The following is a 27,653-nucleotide window of genomic DNA, read 5'->3' on the forward strand; positions in this document are numbered from 1 at the left end:
ACAAGACCCAGGAAATTGGAATCCGAATCCAAGTGACTGTGAATTGTCACCTCAAATTATGTCACAGAAATTGTGAAAAAACTCCCTCAGCAAGGAACTAATTAGAAAGTTGGAGGAGGAGGCAAGGAGAGGCAGAGAAACTTCTCTCAAGATACTTGCTGAGGGTGGGGGGGTGGGGGTTGGGGTTGTGTTTCCCTGTGGACTGACAGAGTGGAATTGGCCCTGAATAGATTCCAATGGTGAGTCCTTTTCACTGTGCGTCCTGAGCAGGGGTATCCGAGATGAGGGAGGGGGAGTGGAGTGGGAGAGAATTGGTGAGGGGGATGGAAGGAAGAGAGGGGTTGGTGGGAGGTTGGAGAGGGGGATGGAAGGAGGAGGGGGGGTTGGTGGGAGGTTGGAGAGGGGGTTGGGGAATGGTATGATGCAATGGTCATGGCATTAGTGGATTTCACCACCCACCCCCTCCCCACCCACCCATCTTTGTCCCACTTGGGCTTTGGGAGCGACCCCCCGACCCCACAAGAAGGGCAGGTGATAATCGAGACAATCCTGCTCACGTCGCAGTGACAAGGACCCTGATTGGACGTTGGCCGTTAGAAGTTATTGTCGATGCTCCAGACGTCTCCGCTCAGGGCGTTGGCCGCTCCCTGCAGGGTCCAGGTCACCAGGGCCAGCTGTTTGCGGAACCTCTTCTCATTGAACTTGGCCGGGTCCAGCTGCAGCAGCTGGAAGTGTTTGTAAAGCGCCTCCAGCGTGTGGTCGCCCCGCCCGTGTAGAATGTGCCGGAAAGGGGCGTCAGTCACTGAGACGTACTGAGACAGGAAGTAGAACTCCACCTGTTGGGAATATTCCGCAGCAAAAAATGAAATCTCGTGTTTCCCCCGTTCAATCCCCATTCCCCCTCCCCCCACAGCCCCCACCCCACCTCCTCACAGATACCTCCACCCCTCCCTCCAGATGCCCACATCCCTTTTCCACATAAGATACCCTCATCCCTTCCCCTCTCCCACAGATACTCCGATCACTTCCCCCATCAGATACCCCCATCCCTTCCCCTCTCCCAGATACTCCGATCACTTAGCCCATCCGATACCCTCATCCCTTCCCCTCTCCCAGATACTCAGATCACTTCCCCCATCCGATACCCCCATCCCTTCCCCTCTCCCAGATACTCAGATCACTTCCCCCATCCGATACCCCCATCCCTTCCCCTCTCCCAGATACTCCAATCGCTTCCCCATCAGATACCCCCATCCCTTCCCCTCTCCCAGATACTCCGATCGCTTCCCCATCAGATACCCTCATCCCTTCCCCTCTCCCACAGATACTCCAATCGCTTCCCCCATCAGATACCCCCATCCCTTCCCCTCTCCCAAAGATACTCCTATAGCTTCCTCAAAAGATACCCCCATCCCTTCCCCTCTCCCACAGATACTCCGATCGCTTCCCCATCTCTTCCCCCAACAGATATCCCAATCCCTTCCCCCACTAACAGATACTCCCATCCCTTCCACTCCCTCACAAATAACCCCATTCTTTCCCCCATCAGATACCCCTATCCCTTCCTCCATCAGATGGGGGATCCTTTCACCCCCTCAGATACTCGACAAGATACCCCTATCCCTTCCCCCATCAGATAGCCCCATCCTTTCCCCCTCCACAGAGATATCCTGTCCCATCCTCCCTCTCAAACACAGATTCCGCACCCCCCCCCGCCCCACCTCACCCACCCTCCCTCCCCACACACAAAGATAGCCCCATTCCGTCCACCCTCCACCCACACAGCACATCCCAGATCCTAACCACTCGCTGCGTGAAAAAGTTTCTCCTCGTGTCTCCATAGCTCCTTTTACCAATTCCCTTCAATCTGCGCCCTCTGGTTCTCGATCCTTCCACCAATGGGAACGTGTTTCTCTCTATCTACTCTGCCTGGGTCCCTCGATCAAACCTCCTCTCAGACTTCCCTTCTCCAGGGAAAACAGTCCGAACTTCTCCAATTTATCCCCCAAGGAGAGCCGGGGACGGGGAGGGGGATTCAGCAGCCTTTAGTGGGGGGGGAACCTCAATGACCAAGCACTTTAAAAAGACCCGAAACGCTGCTAATTACCCTCATTATCTTATCGTTGTAGATACGATTAAGCCTCTCGTTCTCCTCATCCGACGAGCTGATGAGGTTGGTCAGTCTCTCTGCTGCTCTGATGAAGTCTCCTCGGGCAGAATACAACCATTGGAGAGTCAGGCCCCGGCTCTGAGAATAGGCCCAAAATGGTAGGGAATGACAGCAAAGTGGGCAGAGAGAGAGAGGAACAGAGAGGAGTCATTCTTTTTAATCTGGTCCTTAACAAAAACATTTGTCTTAATATTTATTATATACTTTTTTCTCTTTTCATCCCAATAAATCCCTCTCTACACCGTCCCCGTCAAACACTCCCAGGACAGGTACAGCACGGGGTTAGATACAGAGTAAAGCTCCCTCTACACTGTCCCCATCAAACACTCCCAGGACAGGTACAGCATGGGGTTAGATACAGAGTAAATCTCCCTCTACACTGTCACCATCAAACACTCCCAGGACAGGTACAGCACGGGGTTAGATACAGAGTAAATCTCCCTCTACACTGTCCCCATCAAACACTCCCAGGACAGGTACAGCACGGGGTTAGATACAGAGTAAATCTCCCTCTACACTGTCCCCATCAAACACTCCCAGGACAGGTACAGCACGGGGTTAGATACACAGTAAAACTCCCTCTACACTGTCCCCATCAAACACTCCCAGGACAGGTACAGCACGGGGTTAGATAAAGGGTAAAGCTCCCTCTACACTGTCCATATCAAACACTCCTAGGACAGGTACAGCACGGTGTTAGGTACAAGCATTGCAGGCAATATCAGGTGTTTATCTCCGCGTTCCCTAGTTTAAAATCCACGATATAAAAAGATGGTTATTGTCCTGTCGAGTCTGTACCTCGAGCTCCTGTGAGAATGTCTGTAGCTGGTTGAGATAGTTGAGAGTTACATCACTGTACACTCGGTAGTTCAGGTGCAGCCTGTCGTTGTGGGTCAGTGCTATGCCCATCTGACCCATGATCTCTGCCACTGCCTGGCTGACATCTGCCAACCTGCCGTTCAGCCGGCTGTTCAGCGCGCTGTAGGTGTCCTGCTTGGTGTTGAGGAAGCGGCAGTCCTGGTCGAGCTGGGGAGGAGAAGCGCACATCGTCACGCTGGTCCTGGACACAGCCTCACCAGCCACCCACCCCCCATATCCCAGTGGGGCGAAGTCACCCAGGGAGGCCCCGGGCCTCCTCAACCTCGTCCCCTCTTCCCACCCCCACCCCCTCGCCTCGCCTCGCCTGGTGACCCTCAGATTAAACTCTCCACCGGTAGTCTCTCTCTCTCTTTCCATTGAGGGAGCAGCCTCTGACCCTCTGGGACTACGGAGACTTGCGTTTCATCCTCCGCCTCCTCCCAAACCCCCACTTTTCACCCGCTCGGGGAACTGCCTTTGGGGTTGGCGGGGGGGGGTGGCGGTGGGGTCTCGCTGCCGGAAGAGTCGCAGCCGTCACAACCTGCGCACAGTACGATCCCACAAACACCTGAGGTGCTGCCGGCTGGGTCGTTTCTTTCAGTGATGACAGTTGGGTGTTAAGTATTGGCCTCAGGACACTGTGGCGGTGGGTGGGGGGAGTGGGGGGGGTGGTCATGGGTGGGGAGGGGGTAGAAATCCTTCTGCTCAGTCTTCCAGTCGTGGCCTTGGGATCTTTTACATCTACCCGAGAGGGCAAACAAGGCTTCGGTCTTGTCTGAAGGAGCGCCCTCTGACAGTGCAGCACTCCCTCAACGTCGGCACTGCTCGGTTGAGCTGGAATTTTTATTTATATAGATTCGTTCATGGGATGTGGGCGTCGCTGGCTGGGCCCAGCATTTATTGCCCATCCCTAATTGCCCCTTGAGAAGGTGGTGGTGAGCTGCTGCCTTCTTGAGCCGCTGCAGTCCATGTGGTGTAGGTACACCCACCGTGCTGTTAGGAAGGGAATTCCAGGATTTTGACCCTGCGACAGTGAAGGAACGGCCGATATATTTCCAAGTCGGGATGGTGGGTGGCTTGAAGGGGAACTTATACAGTGAAGGCTCTGGAGTGGGACTTGAATTCTTAACTCTCCGACTCAGAGCTGAGGGAACATTAGTGAACCAGATGGGTTTTTACAGCGATTGATGGTAGTTTCATAGTCTCCATTATTCAGATTAGCTTCTAACTGCAGACTTATTAATGGAATTTAAATCCCACCTGCTGCCGTGATGGGATTTGAACACACATCCTCAGAGCATTAGCTTGAGCCTCTGGGTTACTTGTCCAGTGACTACCATCACCGTCTCCCGCGTGAGGCTCTCCTGGTCCGTCTACCACCGGCTGCAACCTCAAACATCCTCATTTTCAAATCTTTCCGTAGCCTCGCACCCACCCACCCACTCCCACCCCCACCCCCGCCCCACCGTCTCTGTAAGCTCCTCCAGCCCCTCAACCCTCCGAGATCTCCGCTCTCCTCCAATTCTGGGCACCCGAGCATCGCCCCGATTTCCAACGCCCCCCCACATCAGCGGCCGAGCCTTCGGCTGCCTGGGGTCCTGAGCTCTGGAATCCCCTCCCTCAATCTCTCCCTCACCCTTCCCCCCCTCCTGGACTTTGAGATGCTTCTTAAAAACCGAAGAGTCTTCGAGTATGCGCTGGGTCCTAATACCTCCTTCGCGCGGCTCCGCGTCGAATTTTACCTGATAATTGCCCCCTTGTGAAGCACCTCGGGCTGTTGTCACTCTGTTGAAGGTGCTACACGAAGGCAGGTTGGTGTTGTTGTGATAGGGCAAGAGATGTCGGCGGCAGTAACTTACCTCGCGGAAGCTGAGCTCCATGGCTGGAACTCCAGCAAAAGCCGTGAAAGGGTAGGCGCTACTGTCCATAGTGAGCGGCTTTAAGCTGCGGAGAGAAGATGGAAACCACCTGTCATGAGCTACTTTTTAATCAGCTGATGTAGAATCCCTGATCCCTGCATTACATTATTATTGGTTCCTGCACCGCACGTCAATATAACTGGACCCACGCCGGCTGGTGAAGTTAGAGCTGAGACACAGCAGCTTTCTTTGCCCCGAGAGAGTTTATTGACTTGGCTTCCTCCCTGCCAGTGTCCCAGCTATCCCCATTTATAGGCGTGCAGATACCCATCACCCTGTTTAACAATGTTATTGCCATTAAACCTTAACAGTGTAATGAGTAAGACATTGACACATCAGGAGGAGATTGGATTCATGGAATCAAAAAGAGTGCAGAAGGAGGCCATTCTGCCAATCATGTCTGTGCTGGCCCTCTGAAAGAACGATCCAATTAGTCCCACTAACTCCCAGCCCTGCCGCTCTTTCCCCATACAAATATTTATCGAACTCCCCTTCTGAAAGCTAATATTGCATCTGCTTCCCACCCGTCCTTTCAGGCAGCTCACTCCAGATGACAGCAACAGCGCTGCACTAAAAAAAAATAGTCCTTGACTCCCCCTCTGGTTCTTTTGCCGATTCTCTTTGATCTGTGTCCTCTAGGCGCCACCTATAGAGATACCACAGGCTCTGTGAGTGGTGTGCAAATTGCAGACAATTCTCAGCTCCAGGTACATCAGTCCTCGTGTCCCCACGGTGATCAGATTTCCCCAGGAGACGGGAAAGAGAATGACCTGCGCTCAGAGTCATTTACGGCACAGAAGGAGGACATTCGGCCCATCGAGTCTGTACTGGCTGTCCGCACAGCAATACGGATAGTCCCACATCCCTCTCCACACCTGTAGCCCTGCAGGGTTCATAACTAATTACATTAACTATTTAAGCATTAAGTATAATATAACTATAATTGATTATTTTTAATCATTAAATATAATTATAATTAATTCTGATAGTCGTGCTGAAAAAAGAGACATGTCAAAGCTTTTCGTCTTGCACTCATCAGGACATTTTGCAACAATAGGTAGGTGGGTCAGGTGTTTCTCACGTGTCGGTGCAGACTCGATGGGCCGAAGGGCCTCTTCCGCACTGTGAGATTCTGTGATTCTCAGGGAAAACAACAATTTATAGTGTCTGAGAAGAGCGTGATGATTGGTCCACTTGCCAACCAATCAGCACTCTCTTCACATGCAGTATAAATTGTTGCTTTCCCCCTAATGTTGGTATTCTTGCAAAGTGTCCTGATGAGTGCCAGACGAAAAGCTTCGACACGTCTCTTTTTCCAGCAACTCTTATTTGATCATTGCTAACGCGACGACATAATATCGGGATAAACTCGGCAAACACTTAACTCGTAATTTACGCATTCTGGCTGCCGCAGGTTATCTGAATGTTTACAAACTGAGAAATGAAACCAGGCGTCCGCTTTGTAAAACGTGAGGGTAAACCTCCCCGTGACCAAAATGACCCCCACGGGCGCCAAGGCCTCGAGTCACGAGGCGCCGTTGGTGGAAATATGGGGTCCTGTTTTTCAGCCCAGCGTGAGGAGACCTCACGGCTGTGAGAAGAATCACATTGCCCCGCAAGAGACCTCCCCTCCCCCCTGCAACCCCCGCCTCTTCACCGCGCCCACCACAGCCCCCTTCCCCACCCAGACTGTACTTACAAATTGTTGATGGATTGCGGGTCCCGGCTCAGGATGTGACTGTAGATGCTCTGGCCATTCCACTTGGGGCTGTCGACCTGTCACAACAAACATCCCGGGGGTCACCGTTGACCAGACACTGAACTGGGGACCAGCCATATAAATACCGAGGCTACCAGAGCAGGTCAGATGCTGGGAATCCTGCGGTGAGTAACTCACCTCCTGACTCCTCCCAAAGCCTGTCCACCATCTACAAGGCACAAGTCAGGAGTGTGATGGGATACTCCCCACTTGCCTGGATGAGTGCAGCTCCCACAACTCTCAAGAAGCTCGACACCATCCAGGACAAAGCAGCCCCGCTTGATCGGCACCCCATCCACAAACGTTCACTCCCTCCACCACCGACGCACAGTAGCAGCAGTGTGTGTACCACCTACAAGATGCACTGCAGGAACTCACCAAGGCTCCTTAGGCAGCACCTTCCAAACCCACAACCTCTACCATCTAGAAGGACAGGGGCAGCAGACACATGGGAACACCACCACCTGGAAGTTCCCCTCCAAGTCGCTCACCATCCTGACTTGGAAATATAGCGGCCGTTCCTTCACTGTCGCTGGGTCAAAATCCTGGAACCCCCTCCCTAACAGCACGGTACGTGTACCTACACCACATGGACTGCAGCGGCTCAAGAAGGCGGCTCACCACCACCTTCTCAAGGGGCAACTAGCGATGGACAATAAATGCTAGGCCCGGCCAGCGACGCCCACATCCCGTGAATGAATAAACAGAAAATACGTTGGATCAGAGGCCACCGCTTGAGCAGGTCAGACATTGTGGGCAGACTTTAGCCCACAGACGCTTAAACAGGGGGTCAGAATAACCCACACAGTGCGGTAAAACAGACACTCACTGTGATTTCCCCCTTGGTCGGGGCGGCCAATGAATGGCCAGAGGGGCAGGCTCGCCGTCCAATGAATGGCCAGAGGGCGGGCTCTCGGAGCTGGAGGGCCAATCAGAGGCCTTCCTGCTTGAAGGGAGCAGCAGGAGGTCTGCGGTAGGTAAGAGAAGCAGAGGGAGCGTAGAGGATGTGAGTCTGGGGAACCAGAGGGAGGCCATCGGCCGCTCTTGCAGTCAGTCAGGCAGGGAAGGCCTCTAAACCCCAACCTGCCGCTGGGAGGCCATCTCCAGGCAACCAAACTGTCTCCTCACTAACCTACAGGGGGCAGAAGGCTAACTGAAAAAGCCGGCCTGTGTTATCAGGCTTTAATCTAGGCCCTTACTTGGTTTAATTGGCTACCTGAGGGATAATGGCCTGGGCATGAGATGGTGCCAAAGAACCAGCTATAGTCAGCACCCACCCTCAGCCTAATCAGGGCCTATTAGGCCTTGTGTGTTTGCTTGAGCAGACAGCACTATTTTCCTTATACAAATACCCCTATGGCCTAAGGCTCCCTTGACGATGGTCAGGCCCATGGGTCCTGGTTCCGCTCTGCTGTGCCTGGCCTGGGATCTTGCTCTGTTCTTTGCTCTGGAGATTCCCCCCGGGTTAACCTCAAGCTCGTCATCTCACTTGATCTCGGAGCGTTCTGCCCCCTCGACCTCCCGCTGCCTCGATTTCCAGCGCCCATGGAGGGTCAGGGTTACCGCAGAGGCTGGGCTTCTGGGCCCCTGAAAGGGCACCTCCGACAGAGGCCGGTGGGAATCAGCTGCCGGCAACAGTTTAAATCCGGAAAAGGGTCTGAAATCTAATCCGATGCATGCCACCTTTCACAAGGATCAGGCCTAAACGGGGCCTACTAAATGCTGGACCTCCTTGTTTTCTACAGGGCGACAGATGATTAAACTGAGCTTTAAGATGATTAAAGGATTCGATAGGGTAAATAGAGGAAAAACCTTAAAAGGAAAGTGAGGATGATAAGGTTTTTATTTTGTTGGGTAAGGGTATCTAGGGTTACAGAACCAGATGCTGTTAAGTCAGCCCACGGCCTGACTGAATGGTGGAATGGGCTCGAGGGGCCGAGCGACCTTCCTCCTGCCCAGGGTTAAAGTCACGTACCTGCTTGATCACCATCTCAAAGAGGTTGTGGAGAAGCGGACTGGACTCCGTGTGCAGAATGTCATCCCCTGTAAAGTGAGTAGGAGGTTAGTCCTGCACCGTAGCTTTATGTAAATAATTTCGGGCGAAGGGCTTGCTTGCGAGCGCTCAGTAGGAGGAGGTGGACAGCCAAGTCGGAATTAGGCCACGCTAAGGTTTTGGCTCTTCATATTGCTCTCTGTCCGCTCCCCACCAGCCCCTCTCCACTTGCCTGGGCATCGTTCAGTTCTGGAGGACCACAACATATGAACGTATGCATTGGGACCCAGGGTAGGCTATTCGTCCCCTCGAGCCTGCTCTGATTTACCTGACCGCCGCCTCAGCTCCGCGTTCCGCCTACTCCCGACACCCTTTGACTCTCTCGTCAGTCAAGAATCTGTCTACCTCTGCCTTGAATACGCTCAATGACTCAGCCTCCCCCCGCTCTCTGGGGAAGAGAGTTACAAAGACCGCCCCCCTAACCCCCCAGCCCCCAGCTCCCTTGACAGAAAAAATTCTCCTCGCCCCCGTCTTAAATGGGAGACCCCTTACTTTTAAATCATGGCCCCCTAGTTCTGGTCTCTCCCACGAGGGGAAACACCCTCTCAGCACCCACCCTGTCAAGTCTCCTCAGGATCTTTATGTGTTTTAATAAGATGACCTCTCATTCCGCTAAACTCCAATGGATACCCCTCTGTCCAACCCCTCTTCATGAGATCCCTTTGTCCCGGGAATCAGTGGAGTCAACCTTGTCCGAACTGCGTATAATGCATTTATTGATTGAGAATAATCGTCCTGCCTGCCCTTGGGTAGGCCGGACTATTAGCGCAGCCTGATCCCACTTTCTCTTCTTCCGTGTAGGCCCGAGGGTGGTTCAGGAGTTGGGGGGGGGGGGGTTATTGAAGAAGGAGCAAACACATACAGGCCTACAGCACCCGCCAAGGGCTTTCTGACTGTTGTAGGAGAACAGGAGCCAGTAGGCCCCAAAGCCTGACAATCCAGTGGGGCCTTGGTAGAGAAGGAACCCGCCTATAGTTTATCATTGAGGGGCGGCGGGGGCTGCTTTGGCTGCTGCCTGGGGAGACACTGACCCTGAGGGGCCTTTAGGTACAAGGACCCCTCACCTCCGGTCTCAGGTAATGTCACTGTGAATGGGAGCAAGGGGAGGAATTTGAACTGAGGGTTTCGGCGGGAACTATTCTAGTCCCTATCGCCCAACATTTGTCCAACACCCCAAAGCAGGCTTGGGGCCTAACCCAGGGAAACTTGGGGCATTGCCAGAGCTGCAGAGAGGAGGCCAAAATATGCTGAATTTCCACTCGGGGAAATGATTGTCCAGCGGAGATTGGGGAGCTGGTTTCAGACCCTCGACTTCAAGAAGAATGTGAAATCCACAGAGAAGAAGTTCGGGCAAGTGACCCAGGGAGCAATCGGCCCCCATAGTCTGACAGGTAGCGGCTCAGATTGTTGTGTCTGAGGGTCGGGGAGATGGGCAGCAGGAGGCCCCGGGTCTCCAGGTGCAGGAATCCCCATTCCTTGGGCACTCTCCATTCCAGTGGATTTAAGGAATGACACTTACCCAGGACGGCTTTATCGAGACTGAAATAGGCCACTGCCTTGAGGTGCATCATAGTCAGGTAACCCTGCGGACGGAGGCAGAGAGTCAGGAACATTTCATCCCAGGCTTCGTCAAAACTTCTCAGGGCCTGGTCCCACAATGAACACCCTCAGTCTTGAAGGATCCCGCTCCTCTGGTCCAGACCCTTCTGTCCCTCCTCTCCCTGTCTCTCCTCTCCTGGCCCTGCCCTCTTCTCTTCTAGCTCCACCCCCTCCTCACCTGGCACACTCCTCCCTCCTTGGCTCCACCCCCTCCTACCCCAGCTCCACCCCACTCCTTCCCTGGCTCCACCCCCCTCCTCACCTGGCACACTCCTCCCTCCATGGCTCCACCCCCTCCTACCCCAGCTCCACCCCACTCCTTCCCTGGCTCCACCCACCTCCTCACCTGGCACACTCCTCCTTCCCTGGCTCTACCCCCCTCCTCACCTGGCACACTCCTCCTTCCCTGGCCCCACCTCCTCATCACCTAGCCCCACCCACTTCCTGCCACAGGCCCTCCCCTCCTCAACCGGTCCCTCCCCTCATCTCCTGGCCCCACCCGCTGCTTTCCTGGCCCCACCCCCTCATCACCTGGCACACTCCTCCCTCCATGGCTCCACCCCCTCCTTCCCTGGCTCCAACCCCCTCCTCACCTGGCACACTCCTCCTTCCCTGGCCCCACCCCCTCATCGCCTGGCCCCACCTGATGCTTTCCTTGCCCCACCCCCTCATCACCTGGCCCCACCCACTTCTTGCCACACCCCCTACATGCCTAAACTGGCTCCTCCCCTCCTCAACTAGTCCCTCCCCTCATCGCCTGGCCCCACCTGCTGCTTTCCTTGCCCCACCCCCTCATCACCTGGCCCCACCCACTTCTTGCCTCACCCCCCCCTCCCCTCCCCTCCCCAACTGGTCCCGCCCCTCATCACCTGGCCCCACCCACTTCTTGCCACACCCCCCTCCCCTCCCCTCCCCAACTGGTCCCTCCCCTCATCACCTGGCCCCACCCACTTCTTGCCACACCCCCCTCCCCTCCCCTCCCCAACTGGTCCCTCCCCTCATCACCTGGCCCCACCCACTTCTTGCCACACCCCCCTCCCCTCCCCTCCCCAACTGGTCCCTCCCCTCATCACCTGGCCCCACCCACTTCTTGCCACACCCCCCTCCCCTCCCCTTCCCAACTGGTCCCTCCCCTCATCACCTGGCCCCACCCGCTGCTTTCCCGGCCCCTCCCCCACTTCCTCGCCCGGCCCCACCCCGTCCTTTCCTGGGCCCGCCCGACCACCCACCCCAGCCCGGAGCGTCCGAGCCCCGCCCTCACCTCCCCCGGCCCCCTCCCCACCAACCCGAAGAACCCACCTCCAGCCACTCGGTGGCGCCGACGCTCCCGAACTCGCCGGCGTCCCAGCTGGCGAAGAGCAGGCTCCGTCGCGGCTGGAACCCTGAGGGGGGAGAAGCCGCGGTTAGTTATGGGACGAGGCAGCGCGCCGCGCGGAGGAACGAGTCCCTGAATGGCGCCGCTGAAGCCTGGCGAAGCCTCGGCCGATCGGTGGCTGACTTGCCGACCATACCAGCATCGCCCCGTTCCCCCGTGGCCTGAACCCTTGAGGCGGTTTGAAATTTGGCATTCTTGCATTTGTCCTGATGAGCGCAGGGACCGCGGGGAATTGAGCCGGTAGGTCAGGTGTTTCTGACCTGTCGGGGCAGACTCGATGGGCCGAAGGGCCTCTTCTGCGCTGTGTGATTCTGTGAACATGTTCCCCCCCCTCCCACCAACCACCCCCGTTCAGCGGAATTCAAGTTGTGCCCAACCCGAGCGACTGTTTCGAAGGGCACGATTTCAAATGTTCGTTCTAATTCTTGGAGGCTCCAGGCCGATCCTGGAGGGCTGGTAACCCCTCACCCCCAACGACGTTCATGAGACGGGGCAGTGGACTAAATTTGGGCCTCCGAGGGTGGACGTTCCGACAGAGAGATCCCTCTCGGCGAGTGCCTATTGTCATACCCAAGATATAATGAAGATTTTTAAAAATTTTATTCATCCGTGGGATGTGGGCTTCGCTGGTTGGGCCCAGCACTTATTGCCCATCCCTAACTGCCCCTTGAGAAGGTGGGGGTGAGCCACCTTCTTGAGCCGCTGCGGTCCCATGTGGTGTAGGTACACCCACCGCGCTGTTAGGGAGGGAGTTCCAGGGATTTTGGGACACAAGGTAATTTGATAAGGTGGATTCAAAATGGGCTTAGTTGTAGGAGGCAGAGGGTGACGACAGAAGGATGCTTTAGTGACTGGAAGCCAGTGTCCAGTGGCGTACCACAGGGATCTGTGCTGGGTCCCCTATTATTTGTCATTTATATAAACGACATAGATGACTATGTGGGGGTGATAGGGTTAGTAAGTTTGCGGATGACACAAGATTGGCCGGGTGGTTAACAGTGAGGTTGAGTGTCTCGGGCTACAGGAAGATATAGATGGGATGGTCAAATGGGCAGATAAGTGGCAGATGGAATTTAATCCTGAAAAGTGTGAGGTGATACACTTTGGAAGGAGTCATTTGACAAGGAAGTATTCAATGAACGGTATGACACTAGGAAGTTCTGAGGAACAAAGGGACCTTGGCATGTGTGTCCTTTGATCTCTGAAGGCAGAGGGGCATGTTAGTGGGGATGGTGAAAAAGGCATATGGGACACTTGCCTTTATCGATCGAGGCATAGATTACAAAGGTAGGGAGATCATGTTGGAGTTGTATAGAACCTTGGTGAGGCCACAGCTGGAGTACTGTGTGCAGTTCTGGTCGCCACATTATAGGAAGGATGTGATTGCACTGGAGGGGGGGGGCGCGGTGCAGAGGAGATTCACCAGGATGTTGCCTGGGATGAAACATTTAAGTTATGAAGAGAGGTTGGATAGACTTGGGCTGTTTTCAGTGGAGCAGAGAAGACTGAGGGGCGACCTGATCGAGGTGTATAAGATTATGAGGGGCATGGACAGGGTGGATAGGGAGCAGCTGTTCCCCTCAGTTGAAGGGTCAGTCACAAGGGGGCATAAGTTCAAGGTGAGGGGCAGGAGGTTTAGGGGGGGATGTGGGGAAAACGTTTTTACCCAGAGGGTGGTGAGGGTCTGGAATGCGCTGCCTGGGAGGGTGGTGGAGGCGGGTTGCCTCACATCCTTTAAAAAGTACCTGGATGAGCACTTGGCACGTCATAACATTCAAGGCTATGGGGCCTAGTGCTGGTAAATGGGATTAGGTAGGTAGGTCAGGTGTTTCTCACGTGTCGGTGCAGACTCGATGGGCTGAAGGGCCTCTTCTGCACTGTGTAATTCTGTAATTTTGACCCAGTCACAGTGAAGGAACGGCAATATAGTTTCAAGTCAGGATGGTGAGTGAATTGGAAAGGGATCTTCCAGGTGGTGGTGTTCCCATGTGTCTGCTGCCATTGTCCTTCTAGGTGGTAGTGGTCGTGGGTTTGGAAGGTGCTGTCTAAGGAGCCTTGGTGAGTTCCTGCAGTGCATCTTGTAGATGGTACACACACTGCTGCTACTGTGCGTCGGTGGTGGAGGGAGTGAACGTTTGTGGATGGGGTGCCAATCAAGCGGGGCTGCTTTGTCCTGGATGGTGTTGAGCTTCTTGAGTGTTGTGGGAGCTGCACTCATCCAGGCAAGTGGGGAGTATTCCATCACACTCCTGACTTGTGCTTGTATATGGTGGACACGCTTTGGGGAGTCAGGAGGTGAGTCACTGCAGGATTCCTAGCCTCTGACCTGGTCTTGTATGGCTAGTCCAGTTCAGTTTCTGGTCAATGGTAACTCCCAAGATGTTGATAGTGGGGGATTCAGTGATGGTAATGCCATTGAATGTCAAGGTGTGATAGTTAGATTCTCTCTTGTTGGAGATGGTCATTGCCTGGCACTTGTGTGGCATGAATGTAACTTGCCACTTGTTAGCCCAAGCCTGGATATTGTCCAGGTCTTGCTGCATTTGGACATGGACTGCTTCAGTATCTGAGGAGTCACATTGTGCAATCATCAGCAAACATCACCACTTCTGACCTTATGATGGAAGGAAGGTGATTGATGAAGCAGCTGAAGATGGCTGGGCCGAGGACACTACCCTGAGGAACTCCTGCAGTGATGTCCTGGAGCTGAGATGACTGACCGCCAACAACCACAACCATCTTGCTTTGTGCCAGCCTTCTCCAGTGAGGGGAGGGTGAGTACTGAGGAGAAGCTTATTGATTGGAGAGTGAGAATAAGAGATGAGGGAGGCCGTAAACCTTGAGGGGAAGCGATTTTCTAGAGAGACAGAAAGGGATAGAAGGACACGCTGACAGGGTAACACCAAGTAGGGATGGGTAGGAGAATGGTGCAGAGAATGGATGCTAGCATGGAGCAGATGGGCTGAATGGTCTGTGTCCAAGGGGCGGAGTCCGGTGAATCTGTCCCAAATCTCCTCTTACCGTTTTCCACCATTTTGGAAAACGCGTTGGCTAGCTCCAAAAGAATGGCTGTCCCCACGCCCGACTTGGCAGCGCCCATACTCCATGAATCTCGCTGTGCTCCAAAGATGACGTATCGATCTGGAAAAGAGAACAGTAACTGCAAAGGTCACAGAGATGATTCTACGAAGCAACTGTTCCACAGGGCAGGGAAAGGGTCGTTTTAACTGCTCCTTCCTCAGGCTCTGGTTAATCCACCAGGATATCAGATAATAGTGACCACTCGGATAGGAAAAGAGTAAAGCGCCCTCTACGCTGTCCCCATCACACACTCCCAGGACAGGTACAGCACGGGGTTAGATACAGAGTAAAGCTCCCTCTACACTGTCCCCATCAAACACTCCAGAGCAGGTACAGCACGGGGTTAGATACAGAGTAAAGCTCCCTCTACACTGTCCCCATCAAACACTCCCAGGACAGGTACAGCACGGGGTTAGATACAGAGTAAAGCTCCCTCTACACTGTCCCCATCAAACACTCCCAGGACAGGTACAGCACGGGGTTAGATACAAAGTAAAGCTCCCTCTACGCTGTCCCCATCACACACTCCCAGGACAGGTACAGCACGGGGTTAGATACAGAGTAAAGCTTCCTCTACACTGTCCCCATCAAACACTCCCAGGACAGGTACAGCACGGGGTTAGATACAGAGTAAATCTCCCTCTACACTGTCCCCATCAAACACTCCCAGAGCAGGTACAGCACGGGGTTAGATACAGAGTAAAGCTCCCTCTAAACTGTCCCCATCAAACACTCCCAGGACAGGTACAGCACACGGTTAGATACAGAGTAAAGTTTGCTCTTCACTGTCCCCAACAAACACTCCCAGGACAGGTACAGCACAGGGTTAGACACAGAGTAAAGCTCCCTCTACACTGTCCCCATGAAACGCTCCCAGGACAGGTACAGCATGGGGTTAGATACAGAGTAAATCTCCCTCTACACTGTCCCCATCAAACACTCCCAGGACAGGTACAGCACGGGGTTAGATACAGAGTAAATCTCCCTCTAAACCGGCCCCATCAAACACTCCCAGGACAGGTACAGCACGGGGTTAGATACAGAGTAAATCTCCCTCTACACTGTCCCCATCAAACACTCCCAGGGCAGGTACAGCACGGGGTTAGATACAGAGTAAATCTCCCTCTAAACCGGCCCCATCAAACACTCCCAGGACAGGTACAGCACGGGGTTAGATACAGAGTAAATCTCCCTCTACACTGTCCCCATCAAACACTCCCAGGACAGGTACAGCACGGGGTTAGATACAGAGTAAATCTCCCTCTACACTGTCCCCATCAAACACTCCCAGGGCAGGTACAGCACGGGGTTAGATACAGAGTAAATCTCCCTCTAAACCGGCCCCATCAAACACTCCCAGGACAGGTACAGCACGGGGTTAGATACAGAGTAAATCTCCCTCTACACTGTCCCCATCACACACTCCCAGGACAGGTACAGCACGGGGTTAGATACAGAGTAAAGCTCCCTCTACACTGTCCCCATCAAACGCTCCCAGGACAGGTACAGCACAGGGTTCAATACAGAGTAAAGCTCCCTCAACACTGTCCCCATCAAACACTCTCAGGACCGGTACAGCACGGGGTTAGATACAGAGTAAATCTCCCTCTACACTGTCCCCATCAAACACACCCAGGACAGGTACAGCACGGGGTTAGATACAGAGTAAAGCTCCCTCTACGCCGTCCCCATCAAACACTCCCAGGACAGGTACAGCACGGGGTTAGATACAGAGTAAAACTCCCTCTACATTGTCCCCATCAAACACTCCCAGGACAGGTACAGCACGTGGTTAGATACAGAGTAAATCTCCCTCTACACTGTCCCCATCAAACACCCCCAGGACAGGTACAGCACGGGGTTAGATACAGAGTAAATCTCCCTCTACACTGTCCCCATCAAACACTCCCAGGACAGGTACAGCACAGGGTTAGATACAGAGTAAAGCTCCCTCTACACTAACCCCATCAAACACTCCCAGGACAGGTACAGCACGGGGTTAGATACAGAGTAAATCTCCCTCTACACTGTCCCCATCAAACACTCCCAGGACAGGTACAGCACGGGGTTAGATACAGAGTAAATCTCCCTCTACACTGTCCCCATCAAACACTCCCAGGACAGGTACAGCACGTGGTTAGATACAGAGTAAATCTCCCTCTACACTGTCCCCATCAAACACCCCCAGGACAGGTACAGCACGGGGTTAGATACAGAGTAAATCTCCCTCTACACTGTCCCCATCAAACACTCCCAGGACAGGTACAGCACGGGGTTAGATACAGAGTAAAGCTCCCTCTACACTAACCCCATCAAACACCCCCAGGACAGGTACAGCACACGGTTAGATACAGAGTAAATCTCCCTCTACACTGTCCCCATCAAACACCCCCAGGACAGGTACAGCACGGGGTTAGATACAGTGTAAATCTCCCTCTACACTGTCCCCATCAAACACTCCCAAGACAGGTACAGCGCAACCACCTATATTTATGTAAGACCTTTAATGCAAGTAAAACGTCCGTTAAAATGAACATTTACAATTGTAATAAAACACCGAGCCACATGGGAAATTAGGGACAAGTGACCGAAAGCTCGGTCAAAGAGGTTGGTCATAAGGAGCATCTTCCAGAGCAGAGTGAGGCGGAGAGGTTTAGGGAGGGAATTCCAGAGCTTTGGATCGCCGAGCAGTTGAGGGCACGGCCGGCAATGGCGGAGCGATCGGAGTTGGGGGAGCGCAGGGATCTGAGGGCTGCAATAAGGCGGGACAGGCCCATGGAGTGAGAATAGGGGGAGCACGATGGCGCGTTGCGGGGGGGGACATGGAGGATGGTGACTTGCGGGAGGCGGTGTGAGGGTGCGGGAAGCGAGGGGGTGGGTGCAGCGTCCAGCTGCTACCCTCTATCCAATCAGGCAGTCACCTCGAAACCCCCTCATACTCACCCGGTTCGGTGAAGCCCTCGATGGACCCAAATACGTTGTTGATCACCTTGGAGACCATGTGGGTGTTGACACCCAGTTGCAGCTTATTCCCTGGCTGCTGGAACTCGGGGCCTAGGTTGTACTTGACGGAGGGAAGGTTACCCTTCCATTCCAGTGGTGCCACTGGTCCACTCAGCTTACTGCAAAGGTCAGAGAAAAGAGCAAATTGTATGAGAACAGGAGAACTCTCTGGGCTTAATTGAGGCACGGGGTATTTTCCCTCCATTCCTGAAGGGAAGTCTGACCCTCGCTGGGGTACCTGTGGGATGCAGAGGTCCCCCAACACCCCAGCACTTTGTTCTGGGCCCAGTTGATGTTACCACTGGACAAGCCAGATCCCAGAGTGGAACCTGGCTTAATAGGTCCCAACTTTTATTTTTTGTTTAGAAACATGGAGGGTGGCTACTGAACAGAGTCACAGGAGTCTGCTGATGAACTTCGACATTTATTAAACAAAAAAAGATGAACTATATTACAATACTCCTTCACCCACAGCTGTACCTTTACAGATATATACAGATTCATAAGGATACCACAAGTTACAAAACCTATTTTATACTCTCATATTCACGGTAAGTACACAGTCTATGTAAACCCAATTAGCGACCTGTTTTCAGACACACCAAACTCTGAAACCAAGTGACAGATGCCACCCCAGACAGATGCTATGGATCTCTCCTCAACTCCCCCCTAGACGTTTATCACACGGTGAGCCAGCCGTCTCACCGCACTCCGTCTTTCACATGAGGGTTTCCAATCTCCACTCCCGAAGAACCTGCTTTGGAATCTTCTCCCAGACGATGCTTTCTCTGAGACAACCTCCGCAAGGGTTTGCCTCCAGGGTCTCGAACTCTCCTTCCCATGTTCCTCTCCCCTGGATCGCCACTTGAATTCTTCCATGCATTCTCTCTTAGATACTCCGCCGTGCCAACCGAACAGCTTCAAATGCCCATAGTAAAGAGTTACAGATCTTCGGCTGTCTCCTTGTATCTTCAGGCTTCTCGCAAGCCTATTTTGCTTTAAGCCTGTGTCCTGTAGCTTTCTCCCTTTAGGCTTGCAGCCTTCCTCTCTACTCTTTACTTTCACTTTCACTGAACAGTTCTCCCTTTGATTAGTAGGTATTCTTGGGACATTCTTTTTATGTCCCATTCCCTGGTTCCTGGGACCTTCTGCTCTTTTGGGAAGTCTGCTTGCTTTGCAGTTCTCTCTACTGTGTCCAGCTTCTCCTGGCCCTTGGATTCAACTGAACTCAAACTGCTTTTGCTTTCTCTATCTGTGGGTCCCACTCTCTGGACTCCTGTTGCTGGGCAACAGCACAGTTTTTCTACCTTGTGTTTGTTTTTACATCCCTTCAAGAGTCGTAAAACCTTATTAGCATGCAAGCATCTTTCCAAGTGAAACCAAAACTCAATTTCGCCTTTAACACACCATTAAAGAAACACATATTACTTAAACTTAAAGCTAAAACTCATTCCTAACATCCACAAATGCAAATATAACTTACTTAAACTGTCTCTAATTCTGAACAACTTCCTCTATGGTCGAGCTGTGACACACCATAGGTGGCGAGTGGTGTTTTATCACTGGTTGCAGTTTGACTGCACACTCATTCTAAAACATTGTTAATAGCCAAAGGCTGTGTGAAGGCTCATAGAAACAGGGATATCCATCTCTTATCCCCTATGCCCTCTCCATCCCTCATTTGTGTCCTAGTCCAGCAACAATCCCAACAAAATGATGCATTGGGGTTTTAGAACATTGTTGGAATGGGGAAATCACATCACTCCCCTGTACATATTGACAACCCCTGGGGACCCCCCTGTAAATACTGACACACTCCCCAGGGACCCCCTGTAAATACTGACACACTCCCCAGGGACCCCCTGTAAACACTAACACACACCCCGGGGACGCCCTGTAAATACTGACACACACTCCCCGGGGATCCCCCTGTAATTACTGACACACTTCCCAGGGACCCCCTGTAAACACTGACACACACTCTCCCCGGGGACCCCCTGTAAATACTGACACACACTCCCCGGGGACCCCCTGTAAATACTGACACACACTCCCCGGGGACCCCCTGTAAATACTGACACACACTCCCCGGGGACCCCCTGTAAATACTGACACACACTCCCCGGGGACCCCCCTGTAAATACTGACACACACTCCCCGGGGACCCCCTGTAAATACTGACACACACTCCCCGGGATCCCCCTGTAAATACTGACACACTCTCTGGGGACCCCCTGTAAATACTGACACACACTCCCCGGGGACCCCTCTGTAAATACTGACACACAATCCCCGGGGACCCCCCTGTAAATACTGACACACACTCCCCGGGGACCCCCCTGTAAATACTGACACACACTCCCCGGGACCCCCTGTAAATACTGACACACACTCCCCGGGGACCCCCCTGTAAACACTGACACACACTCCCCAGGGACCCCCCTGTAAATACTGACACACACTCCCCGGGGACCCCCTGTAAATACTGACATTTTCAATGGTTCCTTCCGAGTGGGTCTTGAACCGATGACGCTCTGGGGTCCGAGATGGCAGCGCCACTCAATATGCCCGGTTGGGGTGGGTTTTTAGTGTTGCTGGGCAACGTCTTACCTCATGAGGCTCATGGCAGCGCTGGCGCTGATGGGCTGCGCCACAATCCCCGGTAGAGCGGAGGCGTTGATCGGGGGGAACTGTGTGTGGTTGAAGGATGGGAATCCAGGAGTGAATGGATCACCGGTGCCCAGATGTACCTGGAGGGGGGCGGGGGAAGGACAGAGGTGGAATAGGGAATGAGTGACGCCAGCAGCAACCTTTTAAAATAACAACAAGCCCTCGTTAACATGGAGGACCGGAGGGGGACAAGTGTAGAGCAATTTTACAGCATAGCTGGAGGCCACTCAGCCCCTCTGTCCTGTTCCCTCTTCCTGTAGGAGCTCTTCACTCAGTTTCATTCCCCTGAAGTCCCCCATTCATCTTATCGTCCACTCCCTCTCTCTCTCTCCTGAAAAGCTGCAGCCTTTGCCTCCTTCCAATTGCTGAAAAGAGAGACGGGTTTCCAACACATCAGGACAAATGGAAGAGTGCCAAATTTCCAAATGCCCTCACAACAATTTATACTGCGGGATAAAAGGGTGCTGATTGGGTGACGAGGTTTTTGCAGTTACAGCAGGGACTGGACTTCAGGAAGTTCTCCAATTGGGCTATGGAACGCCCTGGGATGTCATGAGGAGGTGAAAGGTGCTATAGGAATTCAAGTTTCTTCTTTCTTTGGTGACTCCAAACCTTTTCGAATTTTACTTTCTCAAATAATTCTCCTCAACCTTTTCAAAAGCTGTTCCTGGATTTGCTTTCATGCTGTTTCTGATTAGATGTTCCACATCCCCAAGAACGGGGGAGGCCATTCAGCCCCTCTTGCCTGATACACCACTGAATAAGACTGTGGCTGGTCGGTGACCTAACCCCGCACACCAGCCTTTGACCCCATGTCCCTCACTACCTCTGGATAAAGAAAATCTGTAAATCTCTTGTTATAAAGTTAACGGTTGACCGAATGCCATTTGTGGGAGAGATTCCCCAACTTCTCCCACCCTTGGGGGGTGCGCTGGGGGGAAGCGTTGCCTAATTTCACTCCTGAAAGGTCTGGCTGTAATTTTTAGTCTCTGCTCCCCACCCCCCCGACTCGTCCCAGAGTCACCCAACCAGTGGAAACCGTTTCTCTCTATCGGTTCCCCTTAATATCTTGAAAACCTTGCTCAAACTAATTCCCTCGCCTTCTGAATTCCAAGGGGGTAACAACCCTAGTTTGTGTAATCTCCTCTCATACTTTAAACATTGGGGAGGGGTGTGGGGTGGTCCAGGTATTATTCCAGTAACTCGTGCACTGCGTTCACTCCAAGGTCAATATATCCTTCCTAAGTCAGGGAGGCCCAGAGCTGTTCATGGTGACTCCTGGTCTGCTCAAACCAGGGCTCCACACATGCTGAGGCATGAATCCTACGCCCCTGTATCCCCATCCCCATCCTCCAGCCCCAAGGGCTGACATTCCACTAACCTTTCTCATCACTCCTCTGTACCTGCGTATAATGTTTAGTGATCTATGTACCTCTACAACACCACTCCCCACCACCACCACCACCACCACCACACCCCAACCAAAGTCCCTTTGGTCATCCACTGTTTCTCAGGAGAAGTAATTTCTCCTAACTCCTCCCTCCACGATCATTGGTGATGTTCCTTTTTTTGATCCTTTCGCAGGGATGTGGGCGTCGCTGGCAGGGCCAGTGTTTGTTGCCTGGCCCTAATTGCCCTTTAACTGAGTGGTGCTCGCTCGGCCATTCCAGAGGGCAGTTCGGAGCCAACCACGTGGCTGTGTGGGTCTGGAGTCACGCGTAGGCCAGACCAGGCAAGGACAGCAGATTTCCTTCCCTAAAGGGTTATTAGTGAACCAGATGGGTTTTTACATCGATCAACGGTATCGCTCATGGTCACCGCTACCCGGACCAGCTTTATATTCCAGGTTTTATTAATTGAATTTAAACTTCTCGGCTGCAGTGGCAGTGGTGGGATTTGAACCCACGCCTCCAGATCTTTAATCCAGGCCTCCGGGTGACTAATCCAGTGATATAACCACTGTGCTACCAAAACGCGTTGTTGCGATCTGGAAGCCGCTGCCTGAAAGGGCGGTGGAAGCAGATCCAATAGGAACTTGCAAAGTGGGAGTTGGATAAATATTTGTTGGAGAAAATGTGCAGGCTTATGGTGGTGAGGGGGGGTGGGGGTTGGGGAGGTGGCATGGGATAGGGAAGGAGGAGGGGAGGTGGAGGGAAGGGGACGGGGAGAGGGAGGGGGTGGAGGGGAGGGAGAGGGGAGGGGGAGGAGGGCAGGGAGGGGGGAGGGAGAGGCGGAAAGGGGAGGGGGAAGGGGTGGAGGGGAGGGAGAGGGGGAAGGGGTGGAGGGGAGGGAGAAGGGGAGGGGGAAGGGGTGGAGGGGAGGGAGAGGGGGTGGAGCAGTGGGAGGGAGGAGGAGGGGCGGGGAGGGAGGGGCTAGAGGGGAGGAAGAGGTGGGGGGTGGAGGAGAGGGGGAGGGGTTGGAGGGGAGGGAGAGGGGGAGAGGGGAGGGAGAGGGGGAGGAGGAAGGGGTGGAGGGGAGGGACAGGGGAGGGGCGAGGCAGAGGGGGGTGGTGGGAGGCGGAGGGGAGGGAGCGGTGTGGGACTAATTGGACAGCCCTTTCAAAGAGCCAACACAGGCATGAGGGGCCAAATGGCCTCATCTTGTGCTGTACGTCTCCATTTATCTCTGTTTAATCTGTTTGCTCCCTGATATTTATCAGTCTCGGTTTTGAAATTTCCATCTGCCCACCCCCGACAGACTCAATACTTTTATTGGGGTGGGGGGGAAAGAGTTCCAGGTTTCTGCTCCCCTTTGCGTGAGGAAGTGCTTCCTCTCAACATCACCTCTCAACTCAACGGCCTGGCTCCTATTTCAAGATTCTGTTTCGTTCCACCCCATAAAATACTGTAATGAACCCAAACACCTCGTGTAGGTCACCCTTAAGCTCCTTCATTCAAGAGAACACAGGCAGGTTCTGAGTACCTTACCCTTCTAATTTAACCCTTTTAGTCCCGGTGTCATTCTGGTAAATCTACACTGCACCCCCCCCCCCCCCCACCCCCCCCAACCCCCCTCCAACCCTCCCCCCACTCATCTCCATGGCCACTATATCCTTCTGGAGGTGGGCGGGGGCGACAAGAACTGAACTCAGTTACTCCAAATAGGGGCTGAGCAAGGCCCTGTTTCCCCACAGGATAGAGGAAGGCCAATGTTCATCCTTTCACACTTACATGGCCGGAGATGGCTGTGCTGCTCTGCAGCCCAAGACCCCTGGGGTACTGTGGAATGTCAGCTGGGTCAGGGTAGATCAGAACTCCAATTGCTCCATATCGCTCAGCCAAGGCAACCTGCAGGAGAGAGACAATCAGACCTGCTTACAAACCAACAAGAACCCCTTGACATCAAACACTCCCAGGACAGGTACAGCACGGGGTTAGATACAGAGCAAAACCCTCTACACTGTCCACATCAAACACTCCCAGGACAGGTACAGCACAGGGTTAGATACAGAGTAAAGCTCTCTCTACACTGTCCCCATCAAATACTCCCAGGACAGGTACAGCACGGGGTTAGATACAGAGTAAAGCTCCCTCTACACTGTCCCCATCAAACACTCCCAGGACAGGTACAGCACGGGGTTAGATACAGAGTAAAGCTCCCTCTACTCTGTCCCCATCAAATACTCCCAGGACAGGTACAGCACGGGGTTAGATACAGAGTAAAGCTCCCTCTACACTGTCCCCATCAAACACTCCCAGGACAGGTACAGCACGGGGTTAGATACAGAGTAAAGCTCCCTCTACACTGTCCCCATCAAACACTCCCAGGACAGGTACAGCACGGGGTTAGATACAGAGTAAAGCTCCCTCTACACTGTCCCCATCAAACAATCCCAGGACAGGTACAGCACGGGGTTAGATACAGAGTAAAACTCTCTCTACACTGTCCCCATCAAACACTCCCAGGACAGGTACAGCACGGGGTTAGATACAGAGTCAAGCTCCCTCTACTCTGTGCGAACCAAGGGTGGATGTTTGGAAGAACAGAAGTCCGAGGCCAGTGTTAGGACATTCCGTGTGGCCTTCCTTCCTCGATGAGATGGCCAATGTTGCCCCAAGTGGTGGACCATTTAGTGCAATGATCCGGGATCACCAAATGGGGACTGACCCACTGGTTTCTCACAGCTCAGGGCCCCCCAGCTGAGGAAGGCGCCTGTTCCATCAGCCTCCTGTCTGCCTGAAACCAGGGCTAAGAAATTAACCAAGATTTGTCCAAAAAAAAATCTACCTTTTAACAGAAAAGAAAATTAACCAGGCAGGAGGCCCATCACTCGCTGGGAGTGTATGGGATCCACGCGGAATATCCGGCTGGGAGAAAACCCTTTGGGAGCACAGAGGAGAGCACAGAACCAGGAGCAGGAGGTGGATATTTGGGCCCCTGGAGCCTGTTCAATGTGATCATGGCTGATCTTGGAGCACAAAACCCACTTCCCCACCCACTCCCCGATGTCATTTTGTCCCTTGGAAGACCAGAAGTCTGTTAGTCTCTGCATTAAAGATATCCAAATGTACTGAAAAATATGTTCAAGGAGACCTACCTTCTCAGCGAAGCTGTTTTTCCCAACGCGGAGAATGACGATGTTACTTTGGACACTGATCCCCATCTGGCTCAGTATCTCGAAATCCTCGCCTCTTCCGTAGTAACCGTAGACTAAACCTCCCTGAAATAGACACATGCAAAGTTAAAGACAACAGGTTACTTTTCAAATGTTTCTATAGTCTCTCAGGTTGAAACGAACATCACACAGATACAGGGTAAAGCTCCCTCTACAATGTCCCCATCAAACACTGCCAGGACAGGTACAGCACAGGGTAAGATACAGAGTAAAGCGCCAACTACACTGTCCCAATCAAACACTCCCAGGACAGGTACAGCACGGGGTTAGATACAGAGTAAAGCGCCAACTACACTGTCCCAATCAAACACTCCCAGGACAGGTACAGCACAGGGTGAGACACAGAGTAAATCTCCCTCTACACTGTCCCCATCAAACACTCCCTGGAATGGTACAGCACAGGGTGAGATACCGAGTAAATCTCCCTCTACACTGTCCCAATGAATCACTCCCAGGGCAGGTACAGCATGGGGTTAGATACAGAGTAAAACTCCCTCTACACTGTCCCCATCAAACGCTCCCAGGACAGGTACAGCTTGGGGTTAGTTACAGAGTAAAGCTCCCTCTACACTGTCCCCATCAAACACTCCCAGGGCAGGTACAGCACGGGGTTAGATACAGAGAAAAGCTCCCTCTACACTGTCCCCATCAAACACACCCAGGACAGGTACAGCACGGGGTTAGATACAGAGTAAATCTCCCTCTACACGGTCCCCATCAAACACTCCCAGGACAGGTACAGCACAGGGTTAGATACAGAGTAAAGCACCCTCTACACTGTCCCCATCAAACACTCCCAAGACAGGTACAGCAAGGGGTTAGATACACAGTAAAGCCCCCTATACACTGTCCCCATCAAACACTCCCAGGACAGGTACAGCACAGGGTTAGATACAGAGTAAAGCTCCCTCTACACAGTCCCCATCAAACACTCCCCGGAGAGGTACAGCATGGTATTAGATACAGAGTAAAGCTCCGTCTATACTGTCCCCATCAAACAATCCCAGTACAGTTAGATCACGGTGTTAGATACAGAGTAAAGCGCCCTCTACACTGTCCCCATCACACACTCCCAGGACAGGTACAGCATGGGGGGAGAAACAGAGAAAAACTCCCTCTACACTGTCCCCATCAAACACTCCCAGGACAGGTACAGCACGGGGTTAGATACAGAGTAAAGTTCCCTCTACACTGTCCCCATCAAACACTCCCAGGACAGATACAGCACGGGGATCGATACAGAGTAAATCTTCCTCTGCACTGTCCCCATCAAACACTCCCAGGACAGGTACAGCTCGGGGTTAAACAAAGAGTAAATCTCCCTCTACACTGTCCCCATCAAACACTCCCAGGGCAGGTACAGCACGGGGTTAGATACAGAGTAAAGCTCCCTCTACACTGTCCCCATCAAACAATCCCAGGACAGGTACAATACCGGGTTAGATACAGAGTAAAGCTCTTTCTACACTGTCCCCATCAAACACTCCCAGGACTGGTACAGCACGGGGTTAGATACAGAGTAAACTCACTCTACACTGTCCCCATCAAACACTCCCAGGACAGGTACAGCACGGGGTTAGATACAGAGTAAAGCTCTCTCTACACTGTCCCCATCAAACACTCCCAGGACAGGTACAGCACAGGGTTAGATACAGAGTAAAACTCCCTCTACACTGTCCCCATCAAACACTCCCAGGACAGGTACAGCACGGGGTTAGATACAGAGTAAAGCTCCCTCTACACTGTCCCCATCAAACACTCCCAGGACAGGTACAGCACGGGGTGAGATACAGATTAAAGCTCCCTCTACACTGTCCCCATCAAACACTCCCAGGACAGGTACAGCACAGGGTGAGATACGGAGTAAATCTCCCTCTATACTGTCCCCATCAAACACTCCCAGGACAGGTACAGCACAGGGTTAGATACAGAGTAAAATTCCCTCTACACTGTCCCCATCAAACACTCCCAGGACAGGTACAGCACGGGGTTAGATACCGAGTAAACTCACTCTACACTGTCCCAATCAAATTCTCCCATGACAGGTACAGCACGGAGTTAGATACAGAGTAAAATTCCCTCTACACTGTCCCAATCAAATTCTCCCATGACAGGTACAGCACGGAGTTAGATACAGAGTAAAATTCCCTCTGCACTGTCCCAATCAAATTCTCCCATGACAGGTACAGCACGGAGTTAGATACAGAGTAAAATTCCCTCTACACTGTCCCAATCAAATTCTCCCATGACAGGTAAAGCACGGGGTTAGATACAGATTAAAGCTCCATCTACACTGTCCCCATCACACACTCCAAGGACAGGTACAGCACGGGGTTAGATACAGAGTAAAGCTCCCTCTACACTGTCGCCATCAAACACTCTCAGGGCAGGTACAGCACGGGGTTAGATACAGAGTAAAGCTCCCTCTACACTGTCCCCATCAATCACTCCCAGGGCAGATACAGCACGGGGATCGATACAGTGAAAGGCTCCTTCTACACTGTCCCCATCAATCACTCCCAGGACAGGTACAGCACGGGGTTAGATAGAG

The 27,653-nt window shown here is 53.0% G+C and overlaps 1 protein-coding gene across 2 annotated transcripts in view; it reads right to left on the reverse strand.

The window, feature by feature from the left end:
• Window positions 1-456: 456 nt before the first annotated feature.
• Window positions 457-27,653, reverse strand: part of tfr2 (transferrin receptor 2) — a 99,403-nt gene continuing 72,206 nt past the window's right edge. For both annotated transcript variants that reach the window (XM_041178809.1, XM_041178810.1), the window contains exons 7-19: window positions 25,025-25,147; window positions 23,658-23,774; window positions 20,428-20,567; window positions 17,758-17,936; window positions 14,755-14,874; window positions 11,658-11,740; window positions 10,279-10,342; window positions 8,682-8,749; window positions 6,647-6,723; window positions 4,888-4,972; window positions 2,969-3,196; window positions 2,108-2,248; window positions 457-836 (exon numbers count right to left, since the gene is read on the reverse strand). In XM_041178809.1, the coding sequence (XP_041034743.1) occupies window positions 594-836; window positions 2,108-2,248; window positions 2,969-3,196; window positions 4,888-4,972; window positions 6,647-6,723; window positions 8,682-8,749; window positions 10,279-10,342; window positions 11,658-11,740; window positions 14,755-14,874; window positions 17,758-17,936; window positions 20,428-20,567; window positions 23,658-23,774; window positions 25,025-25,147 (1,668 nt within the window). In that variant the 3' untranslated portion in view covers window positions 457-593. The remainder of the gene's footprint in view (window positions 837-2,107; window positions 2,249-2,968; window positions 3,197-4,887; window positions 4,973-6,646; window positions 6,724-8,681; window positions 8,750-10,278; window positions 10,343-11,657; window positions 11,741-14,754; window positions 14,875-17,757; window positions 17,937-20,427; window positions 20,568-23,657; window positions 23,775-25,024; window positions 25,148-27,653) is intronic.

This window comes from Carcharodon carcharias, chromosome 33 (genome assembly GCF_017639515.1).
Source record: "Carcharodon carcharias isolate sCarCar2 chromosome 33, sCarCar2.pri, whole genome shotgun sequence".
In the NCBI taxonomy this organism is placed as follows: Eukaryota; Metazoa; Chordata; class Chondrichthyes; order Lamniformes; family Lamnidae; genus Carcharodon; species Carcharodon carcharias.